Source organism: Centrocercus urophasianus, unplaced genomic scaffold (genome assembly GCF_019232065.1).
Source record: "Centrocercus urophasianus isolate 14NV4802_14NV808 unplaced genomic scaffold, USGS_Curo_1.0 seq_51, whole genome shotgun sequence".
In the NCBI taxonomy this organism is placed as follows: Eukaryota; Metazoa; Chordata; class Aves; order Galliformes; family Phasianidae; genus Centrocercus; species Centrocercus urophasianus.
The window spans coordinates 814,515-827,693 of NW_024885100.1; the positions used below are offsets into that span (position 1 = coordinate 814,515).

Genomic DNA, 13,179 nt, shown 5'->3' on the forward strand with positions numbered 1-13,179 from the left:
GACAGCCAATGGGGGAGACTGGGGCGGGGCTGGTGCTAGGATGGCGGCGGCCATGGTGAGCTCGGCGGAGCGAGTGGTGCTGGTGAGTGCGGGCGGGGGCTCGGAGCCGCCGTGATGACCGAATGCACCGGCGGCGGGGCGGCACCGCGGGTAAAGCCGCGGGGCTTCGTCCCTTCCCGTCCTGCCCCGGCGGCGCCCCCTTCGAAGCGCTTTAACGGGGCCGAGCTGCCCCTGGGCGGGCGCGGTACAATCCCGCGTGAGAGCCGCTGCCGTGCGCGTGTCCGAGCTGCCGGGGTGGCTGCTGGGGGTCCCTGCCCTCGAGGACCCCGAGGACAGAGGTCGCTGCAGAGGCGGAGGTGCCCGCTCCGACGGCACGGAGTCCTGAGTCCGTTGTGCCCCTGTGTTATCGCTGCACTCCTTGATAAAGAGTCTCTCTCAGCTTTCTTTTAGGCCTCCTTTAGGCACAGGAAAGCTCCATGGAGCGTTCTCCAGGCTGGACGGCCCCAAATCTCTCAGCCTGCCAGTATCGTGTAATGGCCGTAGGATGAGAGGGAGCAGCCACGGGTTGCACCTGAGGGAGTTCAGGTTGGAGAACAGGCAAAGCTTCTCAGAAGGGGTGCTGAGGCACTGCGATGGGCTGCACGGGGAGCTGGGGGTCACTGCAGTCACCGTGCATGGAGGTGTTGAAGAACTGGGGATGTGGCAGTGACTGACACGGTGTGCAGTGTTGGAGGATGGTGGGACGGGATGAGCTTGGAGGTCTTTTCTGACCTTGATTCTGTGATTCTTAGTGGTGTGATTATTGGTGCAGTGATTTGTGCAAATTCTGTTTTATTTAAGTCAGGGCGGGAATGTGGAGAATTGACTTGTCTGGGATGGAGCAGAGAACAAGGCCACAAGGCCTCTGAACACATCCAGCAGAAAAATGATCTTTCTTCTCCTAATAACATGATGCAAAGATAACACACACTGCATTCTATTTACAGCTTAAATCATTTTCTTATGTCAGTTACATTTATTTCTAGTGTTTGGCAAATAGTTCTAATGCTTCTGCTGCTGTCTTTCCGCAATGTAGGAAGAAGAATTTAAATGGCTGTTACAGGAAGAGGTCCATGCTGTTCTGAAACAGCTGCAGGATATTTTGAAGGTAAGGGCAATGTGTTTCATGCACCTCTGTGCTGAGAATTTGCCTGTTTGCTGTTTGCGGTGAGAAGAAGTCTCAGTAGGGAGTGTACAGAAAGAGCCATCAGCTGTTTATTGTGCTGTCCCAAGGGTTTGCCAGCTGTCTGGTTTTGAACACTTGCAGTGAAGCTGTGCTCTCTGAGGATGATCCATTCTTGACATGGAGCATCCTCTATGCTTCATGCTCTGGAAGGACGTGTGGAAGCAGCCAGGCGTGTGTCCCAGGCTATTTTTGGGGCATGAATGTTTCCAGAACAGAGAATCTGAATCTTCCAATAAATCTGCCATGTGAGGGCAGGAAGCAGTATGCTAACCTTCAGCTAGCAAGCTTCTGCTCATGCAGTAACTTGCACACAGGCCCTCCCCCCCCCATCCCATTTGAGCCCACTTTTCCCCCAACATACCACTTCTCTGCATCACCTGCTCAGGTGGGGGTAGTGGGTGGTGCAAGAGCAGGGACAAATATAGGGGATGATTGGAGGAAGATGCCCAAGGAGGAAGGATTGTAGCTTTGACGTGGCATATGGCCCAATAGGGGTGAAGATGACCTCCAGTTTCTGTATATATTGTACTGCTTTTGAAGAATGTCTTAGTTTTAAAGATGAGGTATGGCTGCAGGACAGTCAGTGGCCAGTATAACCAGTCAGAAGGGCTGATCCTTGGGGGTGCTGTGGGAGAGCCCTGCAGGCATGACTGTGAAGCTGCATGAAGTGGCTCTCTGACAGTGGACAGCTCTGCTCTGTTGTGACTCTGGGGTGAGCCGTGGCATGCTGGTGCCCATACAAGAGTCAGGGGATGTCTCTGTTCTCTTGTGATCGCTGGGCAGGGTGCTGGAGGCTCACAGAAGTGACTGCACGGCTCCAGGCCTCTTGTTGGCATTGTTCTGCTTCTCCCTGTGCCCAGGCTGAGGCGTGCCAGGCCTGGGGGCTCCAGCACTCACTGCTCTCTCTCTGGGGCAGGAGGCCTCCCACAGGTTCGCCCTGCCAGCGGGGGGCTCGGAAGGAGCAGCCAAGCAGGAGAGCTTCGTGCTAAGTGTGGCAGGGTAAGTGGTGTTGCTGCTGGGGTCGTGATTCCCCCCTTGTGGGGCCATTTTCTGTGCTTTGGTGGTGAAGGAATGCTGCCTCCCAGATGTCTTTGGGAACGGTTCCCGTGGCACTGCTGAAGTAAAGGGGCCTCATTCCATATCGGATTTTGCCTTATGGAAAAACAAATTCTTACGGCAGGTTACTTCAGCAGTTTGTCTGTATTCATGTTTCAGGGGCTGTTCTGACTGGACTTTTGCAGCTTCTTACTGTCTCTGTAATACAGTCATTGATCCCTGACCACGTGCTGGTGTACTGCATCTGTGCACTGCTGTCAGCAGTTCTTGCCAAGGGACATTTGATTCTGGGATCTGTGAGCTTAACCTACAAGACCTGCTCTGACTGACCTTGGATAAATCTTAAGCATTGTTGTAATCTCCCTAAGATAACAATGCTAAATCTCCTTGACACAGAACAAACAGAGCTTTGTATGTGGTCCTTCAGGAGTGTAGCTCTGAAATAGCTGTCCATTTTTTGATCTACAGCATAGTCCTCTGTCTGAATGTCTGTGCCTTGACAGGGTTACAAGCCATGGGCATAGCAGAGTGCCTTGCTGCTTAGAGTCAGCATGGCGAGCACCGAAGAATGGTGCAGCATTCCTGTCTTGTTTTTGAAAATCACAGTCTTCAAATCTTACAGCATTAAAATGAGCCTAGCTTTTATTCCTCGTTTTCCCAAGGTGGATCTTAGAAAGTGCAAATCTGAAGCACCTTACTATGTAAGGTATGGAGAAAGTGAGTTTTACAGCCCAGGCACCTCAGCCCTCCCCCACTGTTTGCTGGGGGTGTGAGCCATCTTGCAGGACCTTTGAACGGGCACGGGGTATGCTTTTTTTGTTTGTAACAGCAGCCAAAGTGTTGATAGGTGACACATGAAATAAACCCTGTTTGGAACAGAACGTGATGGTAGGTAGGGCAGACAGGGTGTGGTGGTGCACAGTGTATGGCAGAACACCAAGAACTAGGGATTTGGATGTGTTTGTAGAGTCCACCTGACACCCAGAGGGAGGGGAGCGTGGCTGGCTGCATGGCCTGGGGAGGAACAGTGCTTGCTGGCAGTGTGTGTGGGTGTCTGTTGTCTCCTATGACCTGCGTTACCCAGATTTTCTTCTCATTCTTTTCATTTCAGCATGGACCAGGTAAAAGGTGTGTTGACACTGCAAGGAGATGCCTTGTGTCAAGCTGTGAGTATATCCGTACTTTGTACCATAAAAAGATGTGGGAGAGGTCTTTGTTGCTATGCTTTGAAAGTGATCAATAAGTATTTCTTGTCTTCCTTAATAGGCCTTAAATCCTTAATGTTTCAAGGACTGTTGAAATTTTTCAAGATCCAGCATTTTGAGTGCTCCCCCTCCATGGCATACCACTGCACTCTTGATGCCATTTGAACTGGCAGTGGATAAGAAATATCTTTGGTTGTAGTTTAGACCATATAGACCCTTAGACTTGGACTTTTTGCAAAAGTTTTACCTCTTTGGCTGCAAGAAAGAAGCATAATTGATGGAGGTTATGTTGGTAGTCATACCAGATGGTACTAAAATTCCTATGGTGCAGTCAGCTTTTATGGGGATTCTCTGCCTTTACTACTTGCATTGTTGTAATTTGAAGCTCTCTTGAGAAAAGACTTTGGAGATGAGATGGTGCTTCCTGCCTGGTTCTTGATATGCTAAATTCCCTTCAGCTTATCTGTGGTTTTAACACCTTCTTGGAAAAGGACTGATGTTCTGACCATGGTGGAATGGCTTTTAGCAGCTTGCCAAGATGGTGTGAGAGGCAGAATGGATTGGCACCCTCTATGTTCTGCGTGTGGGGATTGCTTGCTCTGATATGTTGGCTTTTTTCTTCAAGGACCTTAATTTGAAAATGCCCAGAAGTAATCAGCTCCTGCATTTTGCATTCCGGGAAGACAAGCAGTGGAAACTGCAGCAGGTACTATTCACTTTGTAAGTTTACCCCTCTGCAGCATCTGCTGCCTCATTTCTTTCAGTAAGGACTATTCCATCCTAAGTTGTGGTAAAAGCTAAGGGAGGAAACGTACGTTTAAATTGAATTATGGTGCTAGGAAAGCAAGAAGTGAATTCTGCTTGTTCCTGAAACACCACCAATCTGAAGGCTGTTTATACAGAGCTCATAATCCTTTAAAAGGAGTGTTTAGAGTGTATGTGCAGCATGTAACTGGATCTAAAGGCCAGGCAAGCAGGACAGAGAGCAGCTTCAAAGGTTTTGAGCTGGTTCAGTCACTTGCTTTCAGTGTCTTACAGAAGCATTTTTTAATGCTAAGAACAGCTGTCGCTGCACTGTGCCCTTGTAGCATAGCTGAGTTCCCTCAGTTAAGGATTTCAGTACTGAATCTCTTACCCCATTTTACTGAGAGATACTTGATTTCAGAACCTCATCTAGAGCCTGGTCTTGAAAGTGTGGTTTCCCACAGTTACTTGTCATAGCTGAAGGTTGAAGAAGGGTGTATGCTGTGTACCTTCCTGTGCCATGGCTTGGATGTTTCTACGTTGTTGGTGTATTTGCTCCTGGAGTGCAGTTTGCAATGACTGGGCAACAGAGTGAAATCTTTATAAAAATGTAGAAAATTGTGTGCTTGAGTTGTTGATGCTGAATTGAGCCGTGCTTTGCTTTGTGTTTCAACCAGTCAGGATTGTAGATAAACTGTTTGTGCTTTACACGAAGCTTTGGTGCTAACACTCCGCAGTCTGTCCTGTTCTGTGGCTGTCTTTGAGAGGGGCTTCTGCCAGCTGACAGCTTTATTCACTTGGAAAAATTATGCTGAACTGTTGTTAAGATGTGAAATGTGGATGTGGAATGCTTCAGTGTAGAAGCATTTACTGTAATTATGTGGAGATCTTTGTCCTGACTGGGCTAAAATTGAGGATCTTGAAGTGTTGTATTTCCCTTAGCATGTGGTGCCAGTTGGAGTCTTGTTTTTCTGTGCAAAATGGGGTAAAGCCATGGGTAAGAAATAGCAGCTTAGGTCTGGTTTTGAGGAACACAAGCAAATGCACAGAATTTGACTAGAAATGAGAGCAAAATCAAGGGGAAATAGAAATAAAGCAAGTCCCTGTGATGGCATTATTGGTATTGCTGAGTTTGTTGGTGCTGCCAGGAGCTGTGTTGTTTGCACAGAAGCACTTGGGAGATGCAAAGGCTGGAAGTGGTGGCGTTTTAGAGATGTCGTAGTTCAAATGCCTACAGAATCTCTGTACAAACTGTCAGTGGATTTTATAATATTACCTTTCTGTAACCTCCAATGCTTTGTGCTACTTAAGAGCAAGACTCTGATCCCTGAGCCCAGGATAAGGAGGAACCAGTGCCTGGATCTACACCAGGGAGGCCTCTACAAATTTGAGCTTGCAACTGGTGGTACTGAGGAGTAGCACAGATGTATCAAGCAACAAATATCCCAAACTTATTTCATCTATCTCCCAGCAGCCACATTTTCATGCGGACTTGTCTGCTTTCATTTCATTTATTGTTCCTTCTGAGTTACCCCTCAGTTCTTTTGTGCTCTCTGGAACTAAATACAAATCACTTTTTCCCGGAACTGTATTCCTCCTCCTCTGGTTTGTCTTTGCACCCATGAAAACACTGGGGTACACCTACTGAGCTTGCTCTGATAGTTGTCTCCCAGCTGCAAGCAGCCTTACATGAGAGAAATTTGGGCTAGCTGTCTCCTGTGTTTGGTTAAGTTCCACACAAGCAGCACAATGGCATTTCTTGAGGCTGAAAATAACCTTCAGCCCCCAGTGACTACAGGGCATTTGTCATTTGTTTTAGCTCTAAGGAAGAAATCATTATTCGTGATGGTAGACTGAACTACCATATGCTGTCAGCAGTGAGAATTCGTGCTTGAATGGTTGTGATCAGAGTGTCTGATGTCACTCTTCCTTTGGGACAGCAGCAGTATTTTTACTGAGAGTTCATGGTGTAGCTATTACACTGTTTAATATGTCCAGTGAACAATATAGTAATGTATCTGGACAGCAATGGCAGATTTGTGTTGGCAAGTATCTGGTAGTAACAGGAAAATGGCCTTAACATGTAAGAAGTCACCGTTTTCTTAGATGACTCCCAACGAGATGGGGAAATGTGTTTTCTTTTGTATATTACAGAGAGTGCTTCTTTAATGCTGCTACATTTGTACCCTTGCAGATCCAGGATGCTAGAAACCATGTTAACCAAGCAATTTACCTGCTTATGAACAGAGATGTAAACTACCACTTCAAGACAGGCTCAGAGGTTCTCAAGGTGAGGAGAAAAGCACTCCAGCTGAGTTGGAGTATGCATGTTTCTCATGTTTCTTTCCTCTGTTTGTTTTTTTGGGTGGGAGGGGGGGAATCTTATTGCACATTACTGTCTTGTCTCTTCATACTGGAAGTGTCAAGGAGTGTCTGTGTGACCTCATTTGATATGAATCTATTACCAGTCTAGCATCAGTAACGAGGTTATAAGTCACACTGAATGCTGATCTGAGCAGTCAGTGCCTGTTGCACAGCAGTGGTGTTGTGAGAGAGCCTCTCTTGGGTGATGTAATTATCACAGAATCACAGTTCTTGGATGGGACTTCTGGAGATCTCCCAACCCCCATCTAAAACATGTTCTCTACAGCAGGTTGCACAGGAAAGTGTCCAGGTGGGTTCTGAATATTAGAATATCTCCAGAGAAGGAGACTCCATGGCATCTTTGGATAATGTTTCAGGGCTGTGTTATCCTCTAAAGAAGTAGATCAATCATGCTCTTCCCTGTAGGTCAGTGCTCTTGAGGAGAGGAGAAGAAACAATGCAGTTGTAGCAAATAAAAGGTAACAGGATTTACAGATGGTTTGAAAATGGCTTCTCCAGTTGCTGCTAGCGATACCTGTTTGATACAGACCAGCTGCTGTGTGGGATACAGCCCAGCCTGGACATGCTCTCTGGACCAGAGGTTGGGCTTCACTCAGTAGAACTCAGAACAGTATCAAACATTTCAGCTGAATTTCTTTAGTTGCCATATGTATGCACAAGGGCTACTGATAGGGAAGATACAGTTTTATTCTCAATATCCTTTTTAATTTTGAGTGGAAGGAGTGGGGAGAAATTAGTCAAGATTTTAAATACCTTCATTTTAGCAGTTGTAACTTTGCAACAGACAAATGTTGCTTCCCACTTCCCTGAAAAAGGAAGTCTGCCTGAACAGAGCCTTTGAACTGTGGTGTGGTGTGCAGAATTGGACCCACAATGAGCTGGTTCTATACTGCTGTAGCTCTTATAGGGTTATGAATGGGTCAGGAGACATTCAGTATTTCTTGTACTCATGAAGTGGCCAGTAGGGAAACTGGAACATGGGTTGCTGTTTTTCTTGAATACCTGCTCTTCGGAAGAGTTTATGATGAACTGTGGATGCTTCTGTGACATCAGTAATTGATCTCATCTTCCCTACTTGTTCTTGTAATGAATAGTTATCTCTTCAGTCTTTGTCATTAAACACTTATTTCTCATAGCACCTCCAAGGATGGGGTACGCACAGCTACTCTGGCAGCCTCTTCTGGTGCCTTGCCACTTTCATAGCATTGAATTTATCCTGGATATCTAACCTAGATCTACCCGCCGTTAGTTTAAAGCCATTACCCTTTGTGCTATTGCTGCACTCCTTGATAAAGAGTTCCTCTCCAGCTTTCTTCTAGGCCTCCTTTAGGCACAGGGAAGCTGCTATATGGGCTCCCTGGAGCGTTCTTTAGGCTGAACAGCCTCAACTCTCTCAGCCTGCCTTCATTGGAGAGGTGCTCCAGCCCTCTGAGCTTCCTCCTATGGACCAGATCCATATTCTTCTTTGGGTGCCCCAGAGCACCAGCTCAAGTTCCATTTTTTTGTCTACCAACAACGCCAGGCCCTTCTCCACAGGGTTGCTCTCAATGCACTCCTTGCCTAGTCTGCATTCCTGTTTGGGATTGCTCTGACCTGGGTTCAGGACTTTGCACTTGGTCTTGTGTCACCTCTGTCAAGACAAGGAGGGGTAGAACAAGTTTTCTTTCTTTGTTGTTCTTGTATACCTGTTAGTTTTCACAACTCTAGCCAAATTCTCCTCCAGCTGTGCCTTGCCTTTCCTGATCTCCTCCCAGCACTTATGCATCTTTAAGCATGGTGCTGTATCACTGTATGAGTCTTGCTTTACAATTTCAACCATTGCCAAAACCTCGTATTTGTTGCTGATTGATTGATATTTGTGAGGAAATGGGAATTGTCATCCTGTTGCCATGAGTTTATAAGAGACCACAACATCTCCTTTTCCAGCAGCCTGTATCCAGTCACGTTCCTTTGTCTGCTAGTCCTTGTGGGAGCCACATCTTCCCAAGTCCCTGAATTCTGAGTGGAAGAGGGTGGTTGTAACACTGGCAGAATCCTACAGCCTTTTGCAGCACGTTCTCAAGAGCTGTTCCTGGCTTTCCACTCAGCACTGTACTGTCATTTTCCAGCTTATGGATGCTGTGATGTTACAGCTCTCAAGAGCACGGAATCGACTCACCACTCCAGCCACTCTGACTCTACCAGAAATTGCCTCCAGTGGTCTCACAGTAAGTATGTGGTAGTCTAAATCTTCGGTAGTCTAAATACTTTGGTAGTGTGCATTGGTCAGGATATTGTTCTGCATTTTGGTGGGAATGGATTTCTGAAGCCTCTCCTGGGAAGGGAGAGAAAGGGGGAGAGAGAAAGTAAGTGCAAACCCTGAGCTCTTAATTCTTCTCTGTTCTGTATCCCTTGGGGTGTGAGGACTCTGGTTGTCAGGGAGAAGTTGTGTTCCCTGTCCAGGAAGGTTGTCCAGGGATGATTTCTTCTTATGAATACTATTCCATCCGCTTTTGGCATCAGCACTCGTGCCCACACCATCTGATCAACTGCAGCAGGAGGAGCAGCCATTACATGCATGCTGCTCAGTCTGTTTCTTTTGTCACATCCCACACTATGGGCTGCTTGTTGTACAGCTTAGAAAAGGTAGTGATTTTGTAGCATTAGAAATAATGGACTGTTCACTGATTAAAAAAAAACAACTTATTTTCTCACTAGAAAATGTTCAGCCCTGCTCTTCCTCCAGACATCCTTGTGAATTTCTATATAAACCTGAATAAGCTGTGCCTGACTGTCTACCAACTCCACGTGCTACAGCCCAGCACGACCAAGGTGATGTCTGCCATTTCTTGAGCCTTGTTTATTTACCTCTCCTTCCCTCCTACTGTGAGGAGATCACACTGTTACAGAGTGCAGTGTTACAAGCATAAGATAATGTATAAATCGTGGTGACTGGTATTGTGTCTGTATGTAGGTCTACTACAGCCAAAACACTGGCTCTAAACCTAGCTCATGGCATGGCTCTTTAGCCAAGAGGAAAATAACAGTGCTCTGGAGAAAGTCGTAATTATTTTTGCCAGTGTTTTATCTTGCAATATAGTTGGATAATTTTTACATAGTTCTAGAAGGGCATAGCTTTGTGTTACATTTTATACTGAAGTCACAAATTAGGTTTTCTGAATGGGGTTTTGTTGGTTACTTTTCTGCTTTACATAGTACACTTGGGTCAGCTTGATGTCCCATAAAAACAGAATTAAACTCTTACAGTTAATGAAATATAGTCCCTCTGTAAGGATATTTTTCCTAAAATCGGTTTTCTGCTCTTCTACTAGATATTCTGTTCAGTGGGAACTTATTCTATGATTGTATAATCTGGAGCTAAATTGGACTCAGCCACTGTGTAGAATGTTTTTCTGAAGGAGCAAAATGGGATCAAATGGCATGGATTCAATATGAACAAAGTATTCAGATGTATACAGCAGGTGTTTTTTTTTGTCAAGCTACTGATTTGCACATCTTATAGGTCTTCAAAGTATTTTACTGCCTCAAAATCCTAATTGCCTTTGCCTTCTCTTAGAACTTCAAGCCTGCTGGAGGATCCATCCTGCACAACCCTGGAGCCATGTTGTAAGTACAGTTGCTACAAGGCTGTGTAACAGTGATAGGAGGATGCAGAGGGTAAGGTCCAAATGGATCAGATGCTCTCATCGGATTGTTTAAATGGAAAAACTAAACTGAGCAATTTGCTGTGGCTGTACCTGTAATTGCACAGCTGCCTGCGATAGTGTTTCTTTAATGACTGTGAGAAAGGCTTTTTGGGATTCAGCTCACCCACAGAATGTCACGAGTTTGGCAAGAGATTGGAGTCATTAGCCACCAGAACATCAGACTGTTGGTATGGCCTCCTGCATTTCCTGCAGTGCCCCTCTCTGGAAAGTGATAATGTTTCTACCTGAACCCTATTGAATTGTGCTAAATTCTGAGTCCTGCTGGAGGTAGACTGAGAGTTTGTGTTCTGTAACTTTGCCAGGTGCTGTTTTAAATGAAGAGGTCATTCTGACTCCTTCTGTGAGAATGGAGGACAGTTTTGTGTTCTGTGCTGCTGTGTGTGAAGCTGTGCTCTTCTTTTACCCTATCCAGTGAGTTCGGCAACCAGCGGTATGAAGTCAGCCATGTCCATAAAATGGAGTCCGTTGTCCCATGGTTAAATGATGCCCTTGTCTTCTTCACAGTTTCACTGCAGCTTTGCCAGCAACTGAAGGACAAGGTAATGGCCTTAGAGAAGGAGCTTTGTTTTGTAACTCTGAATTTCGAGGGAACCTCAGATATCCTAAAAATCTGACGAGATATTTTGTACAGCTGGTACACAGACTGAAAACAAGCAGTGAGTCAGCGCTCTGGAGCCTAGGAGCTGGCTGTCGCTGGCGAGCAGACAGCCATCTGGGGTGAATGTAGCGTGGCAGATGTTTGCTGAGCTAGATGGAAAGGAACAGGTCAAAGTTTTTGTGCTAGTCGTGAGGTGGATGTTAAGAAATGCCAGTGTCCTGGGGAGGAGATGTGGAGACCTATCCAGCAAGCTGGTTTCCAGTAAAACAAAGTTCACTTTCAGCTCTGCAGCTGACCTGGCTGCTACCTTGGCAAGTAACAGTGTGCTCTAAGCCTCTTCAGTGACAACAGCAGCAAATCTGTCTTTCTGCAGCACAGTGCTAGATAATACTGTAAAACTCAATCATTTCACACTTATCGTAAGGTCATTCTTCTAAGGTTGAGAGATTCCAGGAGCTTAACTGCTTTCTCTCTTGCTTTCCAGATTTCAGTTTTCTCCAGTTACTGGAACTACAAGCCATATTAATTCCCTGTGGACCTTCCGAACCCTTAAAACACTTCCAGTGTCTCCCTGTTTGTTTTCTGTGTGCCAGTTGAGTCCAGGTCAGCCTGTGAGGAGTGCTGTGATTCACTTACCTCATGGTCCTCTTCAGGGTAGGGTCAATGGACCTGGAGACACATGTCTGGTAGCCTTGTCTGGGAATAATGCATGAGCAGAGCACCAAGCAATACTGTGTGGTTGGTGGGAGCTTCCACCTGTCTTCATTGTGTGGTTTATGCTTTGCCAACCTCTGATAAACATCAGTCCCTTACAAGGGATGGGGAGCTGTGGATCAACCACGTTCAGTAACAGTATTTGCACACAGTGCTATCACTAACTGCTGGACTGTGAGCTGGTTGGGAAGGGGTGAAATTAGACTCATCTAACACACCACAAAAAGTGCATGGCATGTTGGTCCAGCTGCAGTTATGACTAGTTCAGCTTTTCTCTCCAATCTGTTCTGGCCATACCCGTGTTACTGATTCCCCTTTGAAGATATTCTTACTTGCTACTGTTTGAGCTTTTTTTCCTTGGCATCAATGTGATCATCTGTATTATTTATTTTTCCTAAACCCCAGTCCAGCCACTTGGTTTTTTTCCAGGTGTGGTATCTCATTTTCATTGCCAGCTTTTGGAGCTGCCTTGGTACCTTGAACACAGCTGTGCAGTCTCACATCCTGTCATTAAACTCAAAGTGAGTACCACGTTGTTACTATGATTTGCTGCCTATTTATGATTGCTACATTATGTAACTCAGCCTTCTAACCATTGGTAACTGTGAAATAAAGATCCTCAGACATACCATGCTCCTGTGGGTTGTCTTTGCTGCGAATAAAGATTGCCGAAGGTTCTGTGCTCTTTTTCAAGTGAGTGCTTTAGTTGTGCAGGCTGTATTACTGCCTGGAGAATGGAGCCTAAGAGCCTATAGTTCTTAGCCAGTGCCATCTGACCTGGGTGTTATTTAAAGCCCTTCTCCAAACTTCCCTTGATAGTCATGTTTTGAAGTGGCTGTATGTACTGTGGCTGGATTGAGTTGGCTCTTGGAGCTGACTGGCTGTGTTGGAGAAGCATTGCCTATCTCCTGCTTGGCAGCTACTCACCCTGTCCAGCCTGTGTTTCTGATGGGTTTCATCACTGGAGGACCTTACCCAGGAGCCTAGATGTGCTGGTACATCAGGGCCATTGAAGGCTGTCTTGACAGGATGCAGGATTTTGTTCCTTTCCAAGTGGTATCGAGCTCTCTGCTCTAAAAGGAGAGATCACAGAATGGCTAAGGTTGAAAGGGAATGTAGGCGATCTGGTCCAACTCTCCTGCTCAAGCAAAGCCACTTAGAGTCAGTTGCTCAGATGGTTTATGAGCAACTCCGAGAATGGAGACTAGAGATAAGTCACTTTGATCTTTTTTTCTTCTCTTTGGATCTCTGCTCTGGGCGTATGTGTTCTCTCCCTTTTGTCTGTAAGCTCCCTTTCTGTTCCATAATGAGACCCCTGGGATCCTGGAGTGAGTTTGTGCCCCTTGTCTGAGGACTTGGCACCAGGGCTGTGCTTTGCCTAACATGTTAATATTGCAGGTTGCAGGCATTAGCACTTCCTATACATGAATATCAGGCTGTGACTGATTAATGTATGTGTCAGTAGTGAAAGGTGGCAAGTAGAGAGGCCCGGGTGAGCTAATTCAATCGCAAATACAAGGGTAATTGACTGGAGCTAGTAATGTA

At 46.0% G+C, this 13,179-nt stretch overlaps 1 protein-coding gene across 2 annotated transcripts; it reads left to right on the forward strand.

Annotated features, from left to right (window-relative positions):
- The first annotated feature begins 18 nt into the window (after positions 1–18).
- On the forward strand, positions 19–12,262 carry ROGDI (rogdi atypical leucine zipper). Of its 2 annotated transcripts, XR_006171542.1 has the most exons (12): positions 19–82; positions 1,076–1,147; positions 2,142–2,224; positions 3,393–3,447; positions 4,112–4,192; positions 6,425–6,520; positions 8,724–8,822; positions 9,313–9,426; positions 10,172–10,221; positions 10,735–10,861; positions 11,405–11,523; positions 12,064–12,262. XR_006171542.1 is itself a non-coding variant. In XM_042835367.1 (11 exons), exons 1-11 carry the CDS (start codon positions 41–43, stop codon positions 11,444–11,446), a joined length of 861 nt encoding a protein of 286 aa, XP_042691301.1. In that variant the 5' UTR covers positions 19–40; the 3' UTR covers positions 11,447–12,262. The 2 variants fall into 2 exon arrangements, 1 of the variants encoding a protein (XP_042691301.1); XM_042835367.1 differs by having other exon boundaries at positions 11,405–12,262.
- The last annotated feature ends 917 nt before the right edge of the window (positions 12,263–13,179 follow it).